Below are 24,678 nucleotides of genomic sequence, written 5' to 3'. Positions count from 1 at the left end.
AGCCCCAGTCTCAGAGCAATGATCTTGTCTGTCCGAATTCTTGCACTTATCTGAATTTATAATTAATAGAAGTTGGACTAAACAAAGAAGCTTTTCCTTCCATCATATTTCACATAAATTTCTTTTTTTTTTTTTTTCACCAGGGATTGAACTTGCACCCTGTGCTTGCAAGGCAGGCAGTGAAACAAATGAGCTAAATCCCTGGCCCCTCACATAAACTTCCAATAGAAGTAGAATAGAAACATAAAGTTTAAGGGTCATATATGTGGATTTCAGATGATTTTGCTTTTTTCAAAATATGAATATCCGTGGATGTAGCATTCACATAACAAAAAAAGAAAAGAAAAGAAAGAAACTTAGCAGAAGCTTTCTTATGTTCTTCCATTTCTTACTCATCCTCCCTCCACTCAAGTGTAACCACTACCCTGCCTTCTAACACCACAAATTAGTTTTCAAGTTTTGGAACTTCATGTAAATGAATCACTCTGCCTGGATGCTTATGGAGACTTCTTGAGCATTACCTTTCACTGACTAGTGTACATATGGAAATGTGTTCTGTGTTCCTCACTGACCAGCTGCTGTTAGTGCTGATTTCTCCTTTCTTTGAAAAAATAACACTGCAATGAGCAACAAGAAATACCATGTAAAGTCTATGAAACAATAAAGCCTGGGGATTGGAATCCTCAGCATATTTGTTTCACAATTTCCCACTCCCGTGGCAGTAAATCTGACACTTCCTCAGGAGGATGTGTTTCCTCTGTGCCACTGAGCAGATACCAGATGGCACAATGATGCTCTGGGCTGCCACTTAGAGCAGAGCTTCTGGGAGTGGCCCTGGGTGATGCTCTACCCCTCAGGTTGAGCCTCAGAGGCCTCCCCTGGTTCACTGTCATCTGTGTCCTGTGTATTTGCATCATGTCAGGCCAAATGTGGCAACAGCTGTATTTTACACCCAGAGTCTGGACTTAGTGACCTGTTTACACAATGCAAACTACACTTGCAGATGCCACCCAACACAGGAAAGCCAACAGGGAGGGCAGTCTCCGGCACAGAGTACACACAGCAGAAGCTCACAGTCTGCTCTCACTGATAAAATACACAAAACACGAGGTCAGACCCAGCAAGTGCCCCTGATCACCACCAAGTCACATCGAGAGTCTTTCAGAACAGGAGCCAACTTAGATTCATGACCTAATCTCAGCATCAAATACCTCATTCAACCATCACCAACCCCACATTCCAACTTTCCCTTTGGAGGGCGAGCAAGTGCCACATGAGGTAACTTAGAAAACTTTATGTCATTACTAATTAGTGATGGATGTGTAAAAATATACACTTTATCTAAGAATTGTATATATATAAAAATATAAACCCCATTAAGCTTTCAGATTTCAGAAGTAGCTACTGTAATATTCTCAGGAAAAAAAGTCCTTCAGCCAAAAGCAACTAGGAAGCAATGAAATTTCATCAGAGGTAGCCAATAACACCCCTACTCCTCTTTCAGAGGGTTTTATTCAGTCTCTCAGTGGAAATTTAAACCCACAATTCCTTTTGCTTTCTTTTAAAAGTCCCTTCCTTCCATAAGAATCCTGGTTATTACAAGTTAATATCAAATTACTCAGGGTCCAAGAGCACTGTGTCAGTCTAGGTAAATAAACACATCATTAAGGCACGATGCATGAAAACAACCCCTGTGGCTGCAAAGACCAACTTTAAAGGAGGATAAATGCTCTGGTTTCACAAATACCTGCTCTGATCAGATTCCCCACATATCAGACCATGACTGTTTAATTCTAAGAAAAAACAAGACTTAAAAATTAATAGGAAGACAATGGTATAATCAGAAACAGTAGGATGTGGAGATTCTCTGACTCAGGACTGATCTATTTTAGGCTGCTGGTGACTCTAACACCAGCCAACCTCTGCCTCTGTTGATAGGCCGAGGAGGGGACACAGTACACCTTAGTTACCAGACCTAGTGTTGAGCTTTTATATCCCCTTTTAAGGAGCATTGCAGTCACCCTGGATAGAGGGATGGTAGGAGAGAAGGACTGAGCCAGGAAGGACACAGGAGAAGAAAGGCAAATGAAGGACAGAGACCAACCAACAATTAGGTTCGAGGGAGGGGCTATTTTCTTGGCATAGCAGGAAGTGGATGTGAGAATAGGAGAGTGTGGCCTGTCCATGTGGTCCTTGCTACAAAATGATGTCCTAGCAAGGCCATACAGGCAAAGGCCACACTTGTACTAAGTCCCTCTCATCTCTGTGAAGAGTTCTATTGCTTGCTCCCCACAGAGCTAACAGTCAGTAGAGGGTGGGAGAGGGATCAGAGCCAATGTTAGTGGTGAAAAAGGAGAGGCCTTGCATTAGTCTATATTCCATTACCATAGCAACATATCTCAGCTGGGTAACCCTTAAAGAAGAGGATTATTTAGCTCACAGTTTTGGAGGCTGAAAGTCCAAGATCAGGTGACCCCTTTGCTCTACCTCTGGGGAAGCAGGACAGCTCCACGATGATGGCATCACGATGGCAGAAATACATACAGAAGAGGTCACATGGCAAGCCAGATTTTTGATCTTTGCTGTCAATCCTCTTGTGAAAACTAACCAGTGTCCCACAAGAACTACATCGATTCCTTCCAGGGGCAGTGTTTCATTGTTCAATTGCTTCCCAGCAGGCCCTATCTCTTGAAAGTTCCACTGCCACTTAAAAACACCACCCTGGGAACCAAGCTTCTAGCAAGCAGACTATAACCTGTCTGATGGATTTAGGGAGGCCAAGGCCTGAGAGCAGTGAGTGAAACAGAAGCAGGGGCTGCTCACTCAGGTGCTTGGATTTGGGCCCTCCTCCTAAGCACTGCTTTTCAAATCCAGCTCAGATAGCCTCAGGAATGACAGCTGAAGTTACTCAAAGCACCCTGGACTGTCTGCTTTGAGGAAAGATCAATAGAAAGAAGGATGACTGCTGACCCAGCTCAAGCAGTCATGGTGCAGAACTCTGTCTTAGCTGGGTACTGCCTGTAATCCCAGTCCCTTAGGAGCCTGAGGCACAAGGATTACAAGTTTGGGGCCAACCTGGGCAATTTAGTGAGACTCCTCTATCTAAAGACAAAATTTTTAAGAAGAGCTTAAGATGCAGCTCAGTGGCAGAGTGCTTGCCTGGCAAAAGACCCTGTGTTTGATCCCCAGTAATGAAAAACAAAATAAAACAAAAGTCCTCCGTTTCCCCAAGGAAGTAAACTGAAGAGTAGAGCAAAGCAGATTTTGATTCGAGAATGATGTTTCTGCTTTCCACAGCCTGTCTCTTGATAGCCTGCTAACAAGCAGAGGAAGCCAGAAGGTACCAACAGGAACAGAGTGCAGGAAGACAGGGGAGCAGCATTAACTTATTCTCTGCCAGTCGCTTCTCAAATTGCTAATCATCCAGTGGATGAGAGATCTGTACCCACATCAACAACAATACTAATACTACTGCTAATGTCTTCCATAAAGAAATCATGCAGCAGGCTCTAAGAGCACAGAATATAAGGCATGTTGGGGAGCAGTGTTGGGCAGAAGTTCAAGAGTGGCCCTGGAGACAACCTGAGGCAGATCCCAGCCCCCTGCCTCATGTGACCATGTGCAGGCCCCTTAACTTCCACTAGGATTCAGCGTCTTATTTGGACAAGAAACTGTAGTGTGGATTAAATATAAAAAGCATTCAGTAAGCTGTCTAGAACTTGGTTAGCCATCATCATCATCATTATCATCACCATTGGCGCCATCACACCAGGCACAGAGGACTGGGGACAATATTTCCAGATCAAATAAAAAAAGAATACAGCTCTTCATTTACAGCCAGTCCATCAGTGGGCAGGGACAAGGGGCTTGTGGGTAATATTTAAATCGGAAAACAGACAGCATTTTTAAATAAATATTGGATGACGTGCTAAAATGACAGAGCAAACAGAACTATCTTCTCATGCTTAAGCTAGTGTCTTTACCCAGCATGCCATATTGGTTTTAATAAATATTAACCGATGATGATCGTTCAGCCCTCGACATGGTTAATAAACATGAAGGGCCAAAAATTAAACCCATAAATATTTCACAGATTTATGGCACAACGGAATTGTTAATCAGTAGCACTCAATATTTTTTCTGTTTCTTCTGAACTGAATTCTGTACGGAAAAGGCGATGCGATCAGGTTATTTATTTAGAAGTGCTGCCAAACTATGGTCACCAAGGCACTGCCCAATACATTCTGACCCCTGGGAAATCTGGATTTTCTTTGGTTGTTTTTTTTTAAGTCAGGGCCTCGCCTGGGAAATCTCATCTGTATTGGTTTTTGTAAAAAGAGGAGGGAGCAGTCAAGTAAGCTTAATCTTTCCCAATAATGAAGATTTTATCTACGTGAGGGCAGCTTCTCCAGTTCCACTAGGTTTGGCACTTGACTCTGTGTTTAAGACCTCCTAATACGATAATGATAATACCATCTTGGCCACCATTATCTCATGGCTGCAGTGCTATCCGTCGATGAGGCATCAGGCTTACACATCTACTGGCCCCTGCATTCCTGCCTGAGCCCTGCAGGAAATAGAGCTGCTGCAGCTGCCAGCGTTTATTTACACACATTCCTGCCTCAAATTGAATTAATGAGCATAATTTAACTCAGGTGATGTCCTTCCTGGCTCTCCTTTCTCTTTGCCCCACCACTGGTGTGCTTTTTCCTTCATACTCTCTTGTGGTGACTTTCTTGGAGTGGGCTCAGGCACACAGGTGGGGTGGCGTGTGACTCAGGGCCCCCCCCAACATCGAATGTTTTATGAATCACCTGAGAATCTAGTTAAAATGAGGTTCTAAACTGGGAGTGGCAGCGCATGCCCGTAATCCCAGCACTCTGGGAGGCTGAAGCAGGAGGATCACAAGCTCGAGCCCAGCCTGAGCAACTAGGGAGACCATGCTTCAAAATCAAATTTAAAAGGTTGGGAGATGCTAGGAATGTAAGTCAGTGAAAAGGCCCTGGGTTCAATCTTCAGTAACACACACACACACACACACACACACACTCACACACACTCACACACTCACACACACACAAGCTGATTTTAGTCAAATAGTTCTGGGTTTGGTCCCAAGACCCAGCATTTCTAAAAAGCCTCACTGATGCTGCTCATCTGTGGGTCAGTCTTTGGGTTGCAGGGGTACTTGAAAAACTCACCAGCAGGAATAAAACAGGCAATGTCCTTGATGAATAATAGAAAACAAATGGTGACTTCTGATCAAGCTGATGCAATGTAAGATACAACTGTCCCTCAGTATCTGCAGGGAGAGTCAGGGAAGATTGGTTCTAGGAACCCCACGGATACTAGAATCATTGGATGTTCAAGCCCCCTCATGTCACATGGTATAGAATTTGCATAGAAGCTACGTATACCCTCTTGTACACTTTTAATCATCTTTGATGGTTTACAACATCTAATGCAATGCAAATAATATGTAAGTAGCTGTTATAGTGTATTGTTTAGGGAATAATGATAAGAAAAAGTCTGCAGATGTTAAGTATGGATACAATTTTCCCCAAAATATTTGCAATCTGCAGTAGTTGAGTAAATCCTGGATCCAGAAAAGGATATGAAGGGCCAGTTGTATATGGAAAGTATCTTTCTATCCCTCCGCAGGGGATTTGTTTACCTTGTCTACCTTTACTGTGTGCATAAAGAGCTCAGCAAAGCCAAACCGTAAGTCCTTTTAACCCCTAAACCCAGTCTCACACAAATTCCAAAGCATAGGAGCTAAAGAAATCATGGAACAGGAATGCTGGGACCCTTAACTTTTACACAAAAAGCTAAAGTAACCCCACATGAGAAACTTCAGCATGGATGTGGTTAGATGCAGGAGGTCTGTTTATTGCATTGGGCAGGCCAATGAGGAATTTCCTGCATGCTATGCCAAAGTCAGAGGGCAGTAACTTTCTCTGAAGTCAGTGCAATGAAATCAGCAGATCTCCTGTGTATTAACACATTGTATACCTTTCCTAGTTATCCCTGGCAAAAATCCGTCTACATTCTATCAAATGTGGAAAAGAATTAAAAAGGAGAAAAAGGCAAGGAGAAAAAAAATTCCTCTTGAGACAACAAAAAAGTAAATTAATATACTTGAAAATCCATGTCAATGTCTTGGATTTTATTCTTCCTGGAAACAAACACACATTATACCTCCAGCAATAAATACTCTAACCTTGGACCTGAAACTGTTTGCCTGGGTACACACAAACTCTTTGGCTACTTCAATATAAAAAAAACTTTCATGTTGGATTTTGCACAGAAATGTAGATTTGGGGAATTTTTTTTAGGAAAGATTGAATTTATCATGAAACATGTTTCATCGAGAAACCAGTAAAATTAACCCACATTTTTGCCCTAACCACCAAGACTGAAAATTTCTTCACTGAAAAAGTTGGCTGCTTCTGTTGAAAAGCTTAACATGCTCAATAGCTCTGGGGGCACAAAAAGATAGGTGAGACTGGCTTTTCTATTTAGGAGTGTATAACTTTTAACAATAAATAATAGCTCCTGGGAATGAAAAAGAAGTAGTTTGAAAATACCACTTCCTTACTGTATAGGTCTTTCTAGCAGATTTACATGGATTGACCTAAATGTATTCTAGAAAGGGCATTAAAATGCTTAAATCTTGCTGCAAAAACAATTCATCTCAAACTTTAGCTATCCCTTATTCCTCATAGTAAGGACGGTAGAACAGGAAGCAATTTTCCTTGATTACAGTAACTCACTCAAATTGACACTAACAGTGTCTCATTAACATGGTACAATGAAATCAAGCTAATCAAGTCTTTTGGTTGCTCATGACTTGATGGCATCCTGAGAAAATAAACAAAAATTATACTTTGTAATGTGATGGAATATTTGACTATTTCATAAAAAGCAAGTTTGCCAAGACACACTTCTCTGTAGAGGTGCTGCTAGATTTTCCAGAAGCACAAGGAAAGTTATTACTCAAATTACTTTAGACACTGATAAGTTATGAATAATTATATCTAATTAATTTTTGGGGGGTACTGGGGATCAAACTCAGGACCTTGTGCTTGCGAGGCAGGTAACAGCACCACAGAGCTAAAACCCTGGCCCTGTATCTAATTAATTGTTGATGATCTTCCCAAAGCAAGCCATCCCAAAGACAGGCATCTGGGAAGCCACTTCTTTACCTACGCTATCTAGTTTTTTAAGTGTACCAAGTGCTATTCTGCTTTTCACCAACCTCCAGTCCTAAATTTTCTTACATGGACAATTCCTCCTTTGTTTATAAGCATCACTGATTTTTTTCCTTTAAGCTACATTTCAGTTACTTGTTGAGTTAGGGAAATTTGTTTTCTTATTGGGAGAAGCTATCAAGAAAAGGTCTCTAGGAGGCTCCTCCGAACTTTTTGCCCTTGTGGAAACAAAGTTGCAGAGATTTTTTTTTCCTTTTGCTCTTTGCAAGAGAATGCAAGCATTACTATGATCTTCCTAAAACACATTGGAGCCAGTTCACACAAACCTGCAGTAAGAATCATGCAGAAGGCAGTGCGGCATGGCAATAGACCCAGGCTCGTCCACCTGCTGCTCCTGCCCACACTCAAAGACCACCGCAGCACCGTCACCAGAAGAAGTGCATGTCAAGGGCAGCAGCGTGAAGATGCATCTCACAAAGGTGGTCCAAGCCACTTCCTAGGTCCCTCCAGCTTTCTCAGTGAGGTTCTTCAGTCTTCCCATATATCACTATTGCTGCATAGTAACTAACTTTCAATGCTTTCTTCCCCCTGTTTAAGTCAAAGTCATTTTTTATTACAATCAAAGATTCTGACTGGCATAATTAATAAAGCTTAGCATGTTGAAGATAGCCCCAAACTTGTAAAGCCAAGGCCAATGGCCAGCAGAGCATCCTGCTCTCTTAGCCATTGTTTAGTGCCACCACTAGAGATATCCTGGGCATCACATAAGTTTCTCAAAGAAACTCATTAGTGGAGAAAGAATTTCAGCTTCAAGATATCCTTTTGTGGAAACAAGCTATACAAAAAGCTACACAAAACCCAGAGACCTGACTTGGATTTTATTGAAATTCTTCTCAACGCCAGTGTTCCTTCTTACCATTTTGATTTGCCCCATAGACCACATACATGTACGGGTTGGTGGGATAATGCTATACATGCTGTGACACACATATAAATGCTAGAGCTGCAGAAGTGAAAATTAGTGATATTGGGTCATTGTGGATGAGGCAGATGAGGGAGGAAGAGAGGTGAGCAGACAGTTTTAGTGTTAGCAATTGTGACTGCATTAGCCAGAGAGGGAACACGAGAGGAAATATCAGGGTGAAAAGAAAGAAGAGTTATGCATTAGGTGTTCAGAGTCAGAGGCACTGGGAAGCCACTCTCTTAGATGGATGACAAGCAGTTAGTAAACATTATTTAGAGCCACCCACTTAGTTGTTATCGCATAATGTTAGTCATCAGTTTTGATATAAACTATACAACAAATTGCAAGGAACCCAGTATGTCTGAGAAGCGTGACTGGTGATGTTGGAGACAGGGCTCATTTGGTTTATTTGTGCACCGTGCCCTTGGACCTCCTTTGTTCACCCACTGCTTAGATGCTCCCAGGACTGTCTTCGCATGCAGCAGGGTAGGGTGTCCACAAGAAGTTGGCTCCATATACTGTAAAACTGAAAACCCTTTTTCCTTCAATGCCAAGTGGAACCTAGTGGTTAAACTGTTAACTTTTCACTTGCAATCTATTTAGTAAATCAGCTACTTTCTTGGGCAATCTTCTAAGACTGACAGACATTTCAGGTCTCCAGGGTTCTCCTGCATACAATGGAGGCTCTATTAGGAAGTCGCTAGACAAGCAGCATTTTTCTCTCTGTCAGCAATTGAACATAGTAAATAATATCCTTAATGAGTCCTTAATGAGCAGAGTTACTTTCCAAGTAATGTCTGGAGGCTTGGGGGGCTTATAAACTGGCTTAGAATCCTCAGTGATTTTGGTAGTAAACAGCTCCAGAGGGGTCTCTTGACAAAACCGGCTTCACTAAAAATTTCAACCAAAACTGAAATGCAAGCTAGAACAGCAGTGCATGGATGTCTCCAGAGGCACTAGCTTTAAGGATCAGATTGGGAGATGCTCTTAGCAGAATTAGTCAGAAGGTGGGGCATAGGTGCCAAGGACAACGGGCATCAGAAGGACAGTCAGAGAACTGACAGCAATGAAGGAAGTGCACATATTGCAAAAATGCATATAAACAATGCTGGGAGAAACGGGAAGTGGAATGATACGGAGAATTCAAATAACACTGCTGCTTATTCAAAAGTTCAAAGTTTAAAGTTTTGGAAGATCACTTCAGCCTCTCTGAAATTTAAAGAATCAAAAGGTAGGCTCTCAGCTGGGAGCGGGGGCACACACATGTAATCCCAGCACTCGGGAGGCTGAGGCAGGAGGATCCCTGTGAGTTCGAGACCAGCCTGGGCTACATAGTGAGTTCCAGGTCAGTCTCAACTGCATAGTGAGGCCCTGTCTCAAAAAAACAAACAAACAAATAAACAAAAACAACAACAAAAAAAGGTAGGCTCTCTAGACTAGCTGGACCTGAATTATAACTTTTAAGAACAATAGCTCCTAACTCTAGCAGTTATAAAAAGGACATTGAGGAATAAAGAATAATTATTCCATTAAAAGAAGTGTTTTTTTTTTTAGAGGGGAGGGATGATCTTAAATGGAATTTGGTATAAGGTTCTCTGTGACTAAGATGACCTAAGCCCAAAGGACTGTGTAAAGGGCTTGACCCAAATCGTTTTCATGCCGTGTATGAGAATACTACTTCATTAGGCTTATCTCACTAAATTTGAACCATTGAAAACCTTTGGGTGGAAAAAGAATTTGTTTTTTCTTTTAATGAATTGAATAAACCCTCAGGTCTACAACTTTATTATCTAGAGTTGCTTCCTGATTTTGTATTTCCTGTTCAAAACAAACCACTTCAGCAATAATGAGCTATTTTCCCAAATCAGGCTTGCCTCAGATTTTCAAAGTCTCAAGTTTACATCAAAGAAAACTACTGTAATATCCTAATGTAATGTATACTTCTCTTTGAATAGTGGATAGATTCTTAAAAAAAACTTTTCAAAAATAATTTGTTTTTTAAACAGTCTAGCAGTCAGAAGATAGCAGAAAATAACACTTGTACTCCCTCTATTTCCTTCAGTTCCTAAAGTTATTTTCCCCACAGTAATTATAAAAAGGCAAAATTCAAACTTACTATGTTACCAAGCCTTTTTTCTCCCGGTCACGCTTTCTCTCTTGATGCTCAGCCCAGGCCAACTTCACAGGCAGTGGGATCCTGTGTGCAGCACCTCAGGCCTCTCCTTCCAGGCCCCACAGCCACCCCTGGCTTTCTCTGTGCCACACAGGGTCTGTAGCTCCCCATCATCAGCTGCAGTGCCCTTCCTCTCTCCCGTTTCCCACCTTGTGTCTGCTCTTATAGGACACACAGCTGTATTACTTGCTGCTTTTCTGTCCTTTAAGTAAGATAGTGTATTGGGTACAGACTTTTCTTATTTTCAGTGTTTTCTTTTTCCACTTTTCTTGACAGTGAAATCCTGTGCCCCAATTCAACTCTCAAGGCCAGACCACTTCATCCCGAAACTGTGAGCTTGGACCACCCTACAACCTCACCTACTAAGCAACAGTCCTCCAAGGAAGCTCATTTCTTCCATGCAAGCATCACAGATTTACCAGGCCAACTGCAACCAGACTCTACTATGCCTGACATTTTCTTGACCACAACCAGCTCTGTGCTTATATGTATTATTTCACACGTCATAGTCCCTGGAACATCATAATGAAAATGCTGCCCCGTGGCACGCTGGTTATGGCTATGTGTATTTCTGCTAGTGCTGCCTGGAACCGAATGCCAATGAGTTTTATCTCATCACGTCATCAGATAATGATTAGATTGTGCCTCAGGAACCAGGTACTTGAAAAATCCATGTTTTCATTAATATCAGATCCAAATACTTTCCATGTAGTAATGAAATGTGATAATTAGTTCTTTCCAAATACAAATATCCAATATCATACTACAGGTAATAATCAAGTAGTTAAAAATTAGGCTGTAATTTAACTAAAAATGTTCTGTCATTCTTTGAATGAGAAAATGGTCTCTTAAGAAAAATGCAAAATTACATCAGATGTGGTGGTGCATACCCATAATCTCAGCACACTGGGAGGCTGAAGCAGGAAGATCACAAGTTGGAGTTGAGCCTAAGCCATTTAGTGACTTAGAGAGATCTTCTCTCAAAATTTTAAAAAAGAGCTGAGGATATAGCTCAGTGGGAAGGCCCTGGGTTAAATCCCCATTAGTGCCTCCCAAAGAGAGTTAATAATTTATCACTCACTTATGTACACATCTTTTATTTTTTAGGCTTCTTCCAAATTTCACACAAGCCTATGATAAGCGCAGGGTTTCAGGGATCAAGTTAATGATACAATTTTATTTGAAGGGTGAGAGGACCCTAGGGAACATATATTAGATCTGCTACAGAAGAGGAATACATCCAGGCAGACCAGGTACTGAAAGCAAGTCCTGAGGCTATGTAAGGGGTCCTGGCCAGGACGGATGCAGCACTAGCTGGACGGAGAAAACTAAGACTGGATGGAAGGAGATACAATTAAGAGATGTTTAGGAAGCAAAAATGACAGGACTTAGAATCATCCTAAGGAGGGAGAGATCAGTCTGGAGGTCGATAAAGACAAAGGGACAAGGAATTTACACATTCTCAGGAGTTAAATAATCCTGCATAGAAATCACACTACTCACAGATAACTATTTGGAAGACCTAACCTGTTTACAATGGGGTGTAGTTATCATTGATCAGCTGCTTGTAGCATGACATAAATGTTACCAAAGTCCCAGGCCCTGACCTATTGATACTACCATTTGGGGAGAAAAGCTTGGAATATTAGCCAAAATTCTGGAGGAAATACTGGGAATCAGATCTATATTTTGTAAATCTTGGTTTATAAATTCTGCTTCAAACAACTGGTAAGGCCTTAGATTAACAGCTGTGCTATTTCTAGATTTTGCTTTTAGGGAAAGTCTTGTGGAAGAGCTAAGAGCCTTCCAGTGGACACCAACTAAAACACAAATCAGGCAACGCACATCCCGAGTGTATGGGAGGAACCTGGAACCTGGCTTCTCCGGGATCCCAGTCTCATTTGAATCAGGTTTCCTACTTCTAGATGTCATTTGTACTAACTTGAGCTTTGGGGAGCAAACTTGTGCTTCTAAATCTCAGTTGGTCAAGAGCTGTGCTGTGGTTATTGAGCATTTGACAGGTGTGGTCAGACTTGAGGCTAGTGCTGTACATATGACACACATGGACGGACAAAAGGAGAACGCGAAACATCTTTTTATGTCGATTACAAAGTGAAGTGATAATATTTTGGGAATGGCATAACTAAAATATATTATTAAAACTAATTTCACTTATATCTTTTTGTCTTTATAGTGGAACCACTAGAAAATTTAAAATTATACACATCTCCCACTGTATTTCTATCAGACAGTGTTGCTCGGGACCATCTGGTTCCAAGCCATTGCAAACACCAGTCTGCCACGAGAAAGACAAAAGCTCGTATTTTTTCTACCACTATTTAAAACAGTTAGTTTCTACTCTAGCCTGTCTTTTTTGGGAAAGGGGAGCTGAGAGAGACATGCTGAAAGCTAAAAAAAAGTCTAGGTCCTTTTCTACATCAGCTTGGAAGACCCAAGTAAGAAAGTTAGACAGCTGCTTTTCTACTGCATAACAATGCCAATTTTCCATAAGGAATATGAGAATTCTATCTTAACTGGATCTAAGATGATTTTACCTCTTATGTCTGTACCTTGAATGATTAATTTTTCATTAATTAGAAAACTTTTCAGAAGTAACAGAAGCCTAATTTATACAAAAATTGAAACAGTAGTTTGTGGCTATCAAAGAGTTCAGTGATGGCTCTAGCTTCAGGCAAAGCTGGATCCAGGTGCACACTCAGTGCTGTCAGCTCTCAAGGGCTTTCCTCTGTGCTCACTTCACCCTCAGGTGTGGTACCCCTGGCAGATCCATACTCATATAACAACCCTGGCAGCAGGAGAGCACCCTGCATCTTTGATTTAGCTTTAAGCAGCCCCAGCAGGTGCCACCATGCCCATTCCTGAATTAATTGCTGCAGTCAGTGAGTTGTGAGGTCTGGTTGAACAGTCCCAGGCAGCAGATCCACACCCTAGAGGTAGAGCACAGTAGACCCAATACTATGAAAGCACATTCTGAAAACAGGGAAGGGATCAGAAAAAGGGGAAGCAAATTCAGGGCAGGCCCAAGATGACAAGATGTTGTTATACTCTGCATGCCATGTGGGTGAATGAAGTAGGTGAGGTTTGCCTTCAAGAGTACACTGGGAAGCATCTGCATGGAAATATGCCTCTTTTCAGTTTCTATCCTTCATCAAAATCAGGTTTCAATCACTTAAACACACACAAATAACACATATATGTACATATAAGCATATAGAATCGAGCACAAAACACACAAGCACAAATGCAGGCAGCCAAGATCTCTCTTTTTCTGCATGTAGCCAAAGTAAGGCGAACTACTCAAGACAGCAGTTAACCAAAAGCATCCAACTTCAACATTTTATGGTGGTCATACCAACAGCAGTAACGACTGAAAATCTTAAAGCCTGTTCACTAAATTGCCCTTAGATACTATAAAAATGGGTCTGCACTGTGACTTATACAAATTATAAAATCCTGGTAGTGATCCTTTTCTCCCTTGTCATCTAACCCACCCTGGTTGTATTTTCTCACATACATCTTTGATTCAGTGGCCTTTCTCAGACACCTCTATCTTTTTCAAATACAGCAAACCGATAGAGCCCTGGTGAGCCACCGTCAGAGATCACCTCACTCTGCAGCTGTCGGGGGAAGGCCGCGTGGGTTCTGAGAGTGGCCCGCACACACGGTTCTACATGTTGTGTGAAAGGAAAAGTTCAAAACCACATCAAACATAGTCTCTGGCCATGGAGCATAAATACTGCAAACAAACAAAATCAGCACGCAAAGTGTACTTTAATTTGCTGACAGATATTTTAAAGATTAACATCAGAATGAATGACAAATGGCAACACCACAACAAAACACCCAACTAAAGAGAAACGTTACAATCAAAGCTGCCTGGCCTCTATTTAACACAGGGCACTCTTGAAATGAGAGACCGGAGTAAAATAAATTGCCAAAAAGGAAAGAACTGTGTATGGGAGGAGGGGTCCAGGTCTCCCATATTAGGGCTTTCCATAACTTTAAAACAATCCTAGTGTTTGAAGCTTGCTTTCTTGCACGGAAGACTAGGCCCATTGATAGATTCTGTGGCTCAAACCTGAAGTCTGTTTATGCCTTCTACATTGACATCTATGCGTAGAACACTGGATTATATTGTAGGGTGAGTTGCTTCAGATAAAATCAAATAAAAGCACTTTTTTGCATGTTGGGGATCAAATCCAGGGCCTAGTCCATCCTAGCCAAGTGCCCTACCACTGAACTACACCCTAGTCTTATAAAAGCTAAATTTTAATGATTGACATTTACTGGAAAACTGGTTCACTTCCCCTGTAGGTGTCTTTCATAGGGACAAAGTGTGGAGATTGATCCCCTGGAGTCTAATGAGCTTGAGGGGAAATTCAAGCTCTTCTACTCCCAGCCTGACCATGGAACTGAACCTTCACTTTAGGCCTTAGCCCTGATGTGGGTGCCAATTCCTGAATGAGCTGATGTTTAACCCATTACTCATGCGATTGCAGACACAGAGTATATGAATGCATGCAGTTGGTACTTCATATTTTCAGGTCTACATCTGTGGAATCAACCAAAGGCAGATAAAAAATGTTAAAAAATAACTGCATCTGTACTGAACATGTACAGCCTTTTAAAATTGTCATTGTTCCCTAACAACTATTTCTATAACATTTACATTGTATTGGCAATTATGAATAATCTGGAGATGATTTCAAGTACACAGGAAGATGTGCATAAGTTTTGCTTTATTTTGTTTTTGTGTACTGCTAAGGATGGAAACTAGGGCCTTGTGCATGTTAGGAAAGCACTTTTACCACTGAGCTACATATCCAGCCCTACACATGGGTTTTATGTAAACATTACACCACTTTATACAAAGGACAAGAATGTCCCAGGATACTGCTATTTGTGGAGGACCCTGGAGACAATCTCTACCAAGAGATTACTAAACTTTGTCTGATAAACAGCAATTGTTCAATAAGCATGTTATTTGCATGTTTTATTTTCTTTAGTTTCCTTATTTTCCAAAGACATATACTATTGACTTCACATACCTGACAAAAACTGGAGCTCAGATTAACGCAAGTATGGATATTGTAAACAACATATTTAGCTTTGTAAACATCTCAGGCATGAGGGTTATTTAGTTCAAGTTCCACTTTTGCAGTTAGGAAAAATGTCTGACTTGGTTACTTTAATCCAGACTAATACTATGGCTCTTGAGGGCCTTGAAGAAAGGCAATCAGATAAAGGGATTATTGCCTATGGAAAGATCTAAAAACCACTTAAAGGAGCTTCTAACTTTAAAGATTTATCTATATCTATATCTATATCTATATCTATATCTATATCTATATCCTTTTTCCTTCATTTCTTAATCAGGAGAAAAACAAAAAGAACTTGGCATTCCACATAACAGCTGAGAGCCATTTTCTGACAGTACATTCTCCACAGTGCATTCTCTATAGTAAAGCAAGCTGGATAGATCTTCACCTATTTATAGGCCTAGAAGAACCCATTTAGATATGGTTAAATTAACTTTGTGATTTTTCCTTTTTATTATCAATGAAGAATTTGTGTTATGGTTTAATATTGTTTTGGTTCTAGTGATTACCTCCAACAAGGATTGGTGTGGGGGCCTTCCAAGAAGGCAAAGGTACCCACCTGGGATACCTGGGATGACAAGACTCCTAGGTACATGAGACACTATCATGCCTGTGTCCTCTTAATATTACCTGTATTGTTATTTTTTTACAGAAAACAACATTTTCCAGAAACATAGCACATTCCTTCTTACTATTTTACAAATGTGCAAGTTTAAAAGCTAAAATGTAAACTGGATATCAACAAATAATTTGGCCAAATTCAATATTTAAGAAAACTACAAAGATGCTAGGATGCTGTTTGAAACTAAGAGCAAGTCTCTATTTGGACTTACTATTTCCTGAGGCTAACTGCCCCTCACTTGCTGGGTCTCAGGCTTCTAAATTAACTGGTTCTCTTCAATATCCTTGTTAAAGATAATACCAATAAACTTCAGATATTCCAATTAAATGTTTCTGGGATGTTACTATCTCAAGTCCTAATAATTGTACTGTTAATGTAATTCTTTGCCAATTCTTTACATCAACCTACGACTTCGAGTATAGCAAAATAATACTACAATATATGCTATGCTAAAGCCTTAAGCTTGTTTTTTAAAAATCTTGTTTGGTTGACAGTACATTTGTAAAAATAAGGAAAACATCCCAAATGACCTTCACACTCGGAAGAAGCACTCTTTCCTTCCCACGATCCACACACAAAAGCTAGGGATCACACACAGGTTTTTCTTGGTGAGTCTGACCTGTGATGCATGTCAAGGCAGGCTTCATTTGGAACCTCGGCAACTGCATGGAAGGCTTTTTGTTTTTCATTTTTGTTGTTGCTGTTGTTGCTGGCCTTTCATTTACATAAGCAGTAGGAGTCTGAGGATGGTTGTCCTTTTGGTGGCTGAACAATTCTTGGATTCTGTGTTAGCTTTCTATTATTAGAACAAATGCCTTACCTGAGATAATCAATTTACAAAAATAAAAGGTGCATTTTAGCTTACAGATTTGGAAGTTCTAGTTCAGTTGACCCTGTGGCTTTGGGCAGGATGGTGAGGCAGGATGGAAAGAGCGTGTGGTAGAACAAAACCATGGCCAGGAAACCACAGAGAAATAAGAAGGGGCTAGGGTCTTACAGTCTCATTCAAGAGCATGCTCCCAACAACCTAAAGTTCTCCCATTAGTCTTATGTCTAAAAAGTTACACCACCCGAGGACATTTAGCAGCCAAACTATAGCAGAGTTAGTCTCAACCACACCATTCCAAAAAGAAAGTGTTTTCTTTGCTGGATTTTTTTGGCCTTAAACAAACATATCTCAGAAATCTCCAACAGTGTCTCTTGGTATCTCCTTCAAGCCTCTGAATCACTAACTGCAGCAGAAGGCACAGAACTGAGCTTCTGCTGGAATTAGGAGTGGAAATAGCTCCCTACTGTATTTGGACTCTTGAGCAAGCCAAGATACCTGAGTGAATACAAATGGGGCACCCCTGAGAAAAGACTGTTGATGGATACTGGAGAAAACCTACCATGTTGCACATCACAGACATTTACCGGAAGACAAGTCCTGACTGATTTTAGGTGGAATCTCACCTTTATGCCTTCATCCTAAGTGTTACGAAGATACTGTGGAACTATGGCTGAGCAAAGAGGCCATTCATATGGTCATTTTGTTGCCTTCTCAGCTTATCTCCAGGTGCACACGTCAGGCAGAAACAAATGTCACTATTCCCATATTATCATATGGACACACTTAGGGTGGTGATCAGACTGGTTGTGAAAACCAGGGAAGAAAACTTCTTGGGAAAAAATTACTTTGCCTCAACAACAACAAAATGGCAGCCCTCTTCTGCTTTTACTTTTAGACCACTGGGATATGCAATGAGTGTTCACGAGCATATATATAAAACTCAAAAGTACTCCTGTATTTAGGATAAAATAAAAGCCTGCCATATGCCAGAAACTGGCTGGGGCCTGGAGCTTGGCAATGGGGCTAGAGTTAGCAGTTTGTAAGCTTTGAAGTGAATGGGTTTTTCCCTCTCCTTTACTCGCAATGAAAAGAACTTTAAAGGAAAAGCACCAAAGTTGGTGAGAAGCATTTTCTGTGGTATGATGTAATATCTTCAGTGAAATTTCTTGTTTAGAAAGCTAGCTGTCCTGAGATGCTCACTAGCAGTACCTGGCTGTGTTGTATATTAGCTCCGCCCATGAGAATTCAATCCAATATGATGTTTTCTGTGGATTATCTTCTCCCACCATACCCAGCACAAGCTAGAATACAGCAATAGCATGTTTCATTATTCTGAGTAGCAGTATTTTTTTTTTTCTTTTTAAGACAGGGTCTCACTATGTAGTTGAGACTGAACTGGAACTCACTATGTAGCCCAGGTTGGTCTCAAACTCACAGGGATCCTCTTGCCTCATCCTCCTGAGTGCTGGGATTCCAGGCATGTGCCACCATGCCTGGGTGCAGTATTTCCAAAATTTAAAGGGAAGAATTGCCTGCAGATTCATTAAAATTCAGGTTGTGAGACTCTATACCCAGATTCTGATTCAGCATGTGTGTGTGTGTGTGTGTGTGTGTGCACATGTGCACATATTTTAGGGGGAAATGATTGTACCAAACAACCCAGATAATTCACATACAAGTGGTCAATGGACCTTTCTAAGAAACATCCCATCTAGAACTTTTTCTTGGCCAAAATAATAGAGTTGAAATCATAGCAACATTTCCATGTATAAAGGTTTAAAAATCATTTGTCACTCCAGGAAAAAGAATGGCATGTATGTTTGCAATTTCTCCCAGCTTATCTCATTATTTCTTCACTTCAATCCTCTGAGGTAATTAGGGTGGATACTCTTACTCCGATCTTGGGTTGGGAAATTACTGCAGGATAAGTAATTCGTGCAAAGCTATATGGCTCTAACTGAGGCTTGAGCCCAAATCTGACTTGGGAGCATAAGTTGAGTATAATGGCATCCATCAGACACTCCTGAAGTCAGAAGCCCTGGGAAGTGCATTTTAAAGACACAAAAGCACATTTCCCAATCCGGTTTTCAATCTAATTTCCCTCAGCTCTGTAATTTAAAGCTCTTTGTCAACAGGCCACTGTGGGGAAGCTGTGGACCAAAAGAACCTTGTTATTTTCCATTTTCAAGAATTTGCATCATTAACAAGAACCAAGACATATCATGTAAAGGTACAAGATACCAACGATAAATGTAACTGTACTGTTTGCTTTAAATGTACCAATAAACTTCATGGGAGGTAAAAAAAAAAAACAAGATGCTTTATATGGTATGGTTGTGCTACTGGGGAAGAAGCACACATGGTCCCTATGGAAAAACAACATCACCTCTTGTTCGTAGCTGAGGGTTATAGCATTAACCAGGATGTAAGCCAAATTTTTAATCTACTATAGGTCTAAATAGCGGCCTGGAAAAATGAAAAAACAGGGTGCTCCATAAGACTACGAATACTGTATATTTTCAGGGGAGGAAGTTTGCACATGACTTCTTTGATTTCAGAAACTTTGTGATTTCCTGTCTCCTTTTCTGGTAGGGATTCATGTATAACATCATGAGGTGCTCTAGGGAAAACAGAAACTCTTTGACAGTGGACAACAACTCTTTAATATGACAGCCCTTGCTTTCACTTGCCCTCGAGGGAAAACTTGCATTCCGCCCCATGAGAAAAACTCCAAATATAATGGACTAGACAAAGAAATACTTAGGCACATTGGTTTAGGAAACCCCAGCAGAAACAATGCATCTTTTCAACAGTTGAAGATGTTACAGAGACAGAATGCTTTGTGTGTCAAATCTATCTTTGGCTGTTGGGTGAGAATGCTGTTTGCAGTTAGACACTAGCTTAATTCTGGAGTGTCAAAGAACCATGTTCATTTGCCAAAAATCTTTTGCATAGTCAGTTACAAAAAACTGGTGATAGCATTAGAAGCATTTTTTTTTGGACCGGGGATTGAACTTGGGTCCTTGTGCTTGCAAGGCAGGCAGCAGAACCACTGAGCTAAATCCCCGGCCCCAGAGCACTTTTTTTTTTTTTCAATTTAAAGTTCATTTAATATTGAATCCTGTGTAGAAAAAAGTTACAAATACCATGATTGAAAGTTTCAAATATACTGAACATAAGTTTCCTGTTTGATATTTACAGCCATAGTAATGAATTATCTGAACATCTGTAGTAACACAGGGAATTTCATATCTATTTCTAATACAAATACAGGTACACTGAGTGTGAATTTTTAAAAATGGCTTGTTTAAGCAAGCTTATAACATGGATCAAAGAAAGACATAAAAACAAATATCTCTGAGTTAGGAAGAAAAATGCTCATTACACACTGATATAAAAGACTTTTAGCATAGATAAGAATGACTATTACATCATTAACATTTTTTTCTTTTGTAAGAAATTGTATTAGTATTAATAGCAATTAATCTTTTGAATTGATTAATCTATGTAATGTAGTTGTAAATATGATCTATATTTCAAAAAAAGATAATGGTACATGCTAATGGTGATTGTCTCACTAAAATTACATGGACATGATCATTCAGATATCAATGGGAAGAGCGATTGTTCAATTATTACTAGATTTACTCAGAAAAACTGATTTTTTATGATTAGTGACTATTTTCCTGCTGTATGTAAACATCATAAGATAACAGAAAATCTTTACAGCAACTTCATCATTATGATTAAGACATTCAATGAGGAAAAAATAATTCATGTAACACCAAGATACAATAAAGTGAACACTTTTAATATAGTAGTTTTTCTTCTTCCTCTTTTTTTTGGGGGGCATATCAGGGACTGAACTCGGGTCTTTGCGTTTGGGAGGCAGGCATGGTACCACTGAGCTAAATCCCTGGCCCTTAACATAGTAGTTTTTAAAAAGCAGCTTACCCCAGAATATTCCTCACTCCTAATCACTCACCAAGCCAGAACCAAGGGATAGATAGGACTTTTTAAAAAATGGTACTGGAGATTGAACCCAGGGACTTTAATCTGAGCTGCATCCTAGCTGTCCCCTCTCTTTTAAAGATATTTTTTGAGACAGGGTCTTGCTAAGTTTTTAAATTGCTTAGTCTGGGCTCAAATTTACAGTCCTGCTGCCTTAGGCTCACAGTGTGTTGGGATCACAGATGAGGGCCACCACAACCCTAGCATATTTTCAGTTGTCTCCCCTACAGGAGTTGATTTCTTTTACTGAGCCCCGTTGCTATGTTTGCTTTGATGGCATTTAATTCCTCCTGGGTTGGCAGAAAGCTTTTCTGAAATGTCAGGCTGGTCTTACCCACCTGTTCTCCATGCAAGTGATTCTTCCAAAATGTTAAAAAATATATATGTAATACCTCCCTGCCATTTTTCAAAGCAGAATCAACAAACTACTGAATCAAAAGAGAGTGGCACATAGCAGGTAAAAGTGCTAAAGCTGGCTGTGAGATGAAGTCACACATTGTTTTCTGACACCCTCTCCCCACTCAGGGCTCCCCTATAGAGAAGACTGGAGATAATAACCAGCTCTTTAAATGATAAAATCTGCATCAGTCCTCTCATTTCATGCCTAATAAAAAATCTTAGTTTTACCTGGCTAAGGTTTTTTTTTTTCCCCCACCATGTTTTGTTTTAAAACAACGTCATTTACCTCCTATTGAAACCAATCAACCAAAACAAAAGTTTTTAAATGAAAGTGAAATGTACTTTAGTATGATCATTTCTTTGCCTTTGGGTGGGAGGAAGGGCTCACTAAATTTTTATTGTTTAAAAAAATCATAAAGATGGCTAAGCAAAATCACTTACAGATGGGGTACATTCTGAGTAATGCATGGTGAGGCTCAATCATCTTGGAGGGCACTTACATAAAGTGAGATCGCTATCACATCACTAGGCCATGTAATCTTATGGGACCACCTCTAAGTGCATGCTCTCTGCTGTCTGAAATGTCCTTATGCATGGCATGGAAGTATGTGAATGTCACCATTAAGCTGAGCCTTGTAACTACGCAGACCTGCAAGCTTCCGTGACTGGCCCAGTGAGAAGGTGGGCATATTAGTGACTGCGTGATAAGTCTGTCCCTTGGTGGTGTGAGGGGACTGACCGTCAGAAACCAGCCTAATCCATGCAGAGTTACTGAAGCAAATACACACAGAGGGAGCTCAGTAGAGCAGCACTGTTGAGGATACAGTGGGGCTTTCAAATGAATGGCTCTGCCTGCCAGTCACACACCAACTGACTGCATCACATCAACTGTCACTCTCCTCTAATTTAGAAATCTGTTCATGGCAATGGGCTGCAGCTTTGTTCTTTGTTCTGTAAAATTCTCTAAATAAAATCAGAGTAGAACCACTACTCCTTAGAGGGAGACCACACCGAGCAGATATTCTAAGCTTCCATGCCTTACTATATGGGCACAGATACTTTCCATGGTTTGTTTTGTGGGGACAAATCACATTTTTTCAATAAGATTGATTTCTTTAAATTCACAAAATATCTTTGTTTGGAAATGCTCATTCTTCTACACAGCAATCTTGTGGGTTCATTTAATCAATGCCCTAAAATTTCCTCTGCCAGCCCGGACTGGAAAAAGAATTGAAAGCATATTGTATTTGTCCTTTCTCCTTAAAGAAAGAAAAGATGTATCTGGGAACATTAAGCCCACTCCTGTAAGACAGGGCCAGCTTGGTCAGCTCCTATACTCATGGTCATCCTGGATACTTTGGGGTATTAGCAAACTGATTATCAGGTGAAACTGCTGGACAGCATGAATCCAGACTTGGGGAGGCCCAGACATTTGTGTTCATTTCTTCATAGTTAGCCAGAGAGAGCAGCATGTCTGCAGCCTGCCCCTAAAATATGTACTTTGTGGGCAGTAAAACAATGGAAATCCCTGACCCTTGCTCTTTTCTTCCTACTTCTGGTTTGGTCCTCCAGCAACATAAGCATGTTCCCACAAGCACTGGAGGACAGATTGGTGCAAACACCAACTCTACTCTGCACAAGCCTTGCCAGCAGTGAAACTGAGCGTAAGCAATGACAATGTCATTGTCGGTTGAGACCTACAGATGTGTACGCTGACCTGGATTTGGAGAGAGGCCATGGGAGTCCTCAGTGGTGGTGCTTTGAGAAGGAAACTCAAGAGTCCTTCCTGGGAGCCTAGAGAATGGATCTGAAAGGGGGGCTGGTTCTACACAATTTGGTGTTTCAGTTGGCAAAGTGGAACACATTCAGCCAGGAAGTCCTACTACAGTAGAAGTGCCCTAAAGCTCCAGGTTTGGGGCAGCTCCTTGGTGGGGCCTAAGGTTGTGGTGACCCTAGCATGAGGTCTTTGGGGTAGGCCTGGAGGTCCTGGGATTGCACAGTCTTGGATCACAGGATGGCTGAGCTCTTTCTGTTCTACACCCAATACAGAGGATTGTATGATCCAGTTTGTCATTATTGTTGGTCCAATTTCAGACACTGGACAAATATATTATAAAAGAAAATGTACCAAATATTCAAATGAGCAGAAAGGCCTATAATCTCAGGCTTTCTAGTTCAAAGAATGAACAATGTGAGATTCTGGTTCATAATCTAATTAAAAGTTGTTTATCTTTCACAGGTGACAAATTACCAATGAGGCAATTAATCCTCTGTTAACATCAAACCTATAATCCACATAATCACTGGATTATGAATGAATGAATCAAAACAGCTCTGATTTTCCATTGGCCATAAACAGTACACATAATTACTGGATATAATTAACACATAACCTATTATGAAAAAGTGGACAAGCTGGGGAAGCCAGAGTTTAACTGAAATTTTTCATAATACTTAAAAATTTCCAATGCCATTTTTGTGTACTGGACAACAACTTCCAGGTGCCTAGATTTGTTGGCCTCCTGATAAGTTTTAATGGGAGCAGGTGACAACAACTTTTTCTGGAGTTCACTATCACAAGACTTGTAAAATTCACTCACTCATACATGTGCAGGCACAGTTGACACCAGACACAGAGACACACTCATAGTTTGCAGTACTGACCTGCCCTTTCATGTCTGGAGCAATGGGGATGGTGGGCCAGATGGTTGAGTAGACACCAAAAAACACAAGCCAGATCAGCATGCTTCCCCACACGGCCAGGTGACTGAACTGCAGAGGAAACAGATACTTGATCAGGGCCCAGATCCACCTAATCTCTACCTGCTCAGAATCCCCACATCCAAGCTGGGGAAAGACTTCTTGATGGAAAGATTTCAGCCTCTATTTATCACAGAATTCTGTCTTTCTAATTATATTGCCTCTAAATTTTTGATGATGAATTTGAGTTCTTAGTGGCCTCAGACTATTCTGAAGGTGAAAGTTCTCTGTGTCACAGCTGACCTTCCTTCAAGATCCATGTTCTACTTCCAGAAGGCCCTGCTCAGCTCCCTGAAGGTTTGTTCCACCAACAAATGTTTGTGTAAGGTTTGTGTAAGGAAAGAGTACATGGATCTAGTGAGTGAGTGGTAGAACAGACAATGAACAAGATGCTTATATTTATCACTTGGAAATTTCTATTGTTCTGTTCATTTGGCAAAGTGCCTTTTTAAAAAATTGAAATGGATATCTCTCTTTTTAAGTTTTAAAAAATGTTATTAAATATATGTTAAAATTGATATTATAATTGTACATATGAATAGAGTACAGTATGAATATTCCAGTACATGTGTACATTGTATAATGATCA

At 40.5% G+C, this 24,678-nt stretch overlaps 1 protein-coding gene across 4 annotated transcripts in view; it reads right to left on the bottom strand.

The window, feature by feature from the left end:
• LOC104862098 (phospholipid-transporting ATPase IB) overlaps nucleotides 1–24,678 on the bottom strand; it is a 642,570-nt gene that overhangs the window by 113,891 nt on the left and 504,001 nt on the right. For all 4 annotated transcript variants that reach the window (XM_010623803.3, XM_010623807.3, XM_010623808.2 and 1 more), the window contains exon 33: nucleotides 23,994–24,101. In XM_010623803.3, the coding sequence (XP_010622105.1) occupies nucleotides 23,994–24,101 (108 nt within the window). The remainder of the gene's footprint in view (nucleotides 1–23,993; nucleotides 24,102–24,678) is intronic.

This window comes from Fukomys damarensis, unplaced genomic scaffold, assembly GCF_012274545.1.
Source record: "Fukomys damarensis isolate Sample0158 unplaced genomic scaffold, DMR_v1.0_HiC HiC_scaffold_38, whole genome shotgun sequence".
NCBI classification, from domain to species: Eukaryota; Metazoa; Chordata; class Mammalia; order Rodentia; family Bathyergidae; genus Fukomys; species Fukomys damarensis.
Note: the sequence above shows the minus strand (reverse complement) of the source record. Positions and strands in the feature narration are given on the sequence as shown.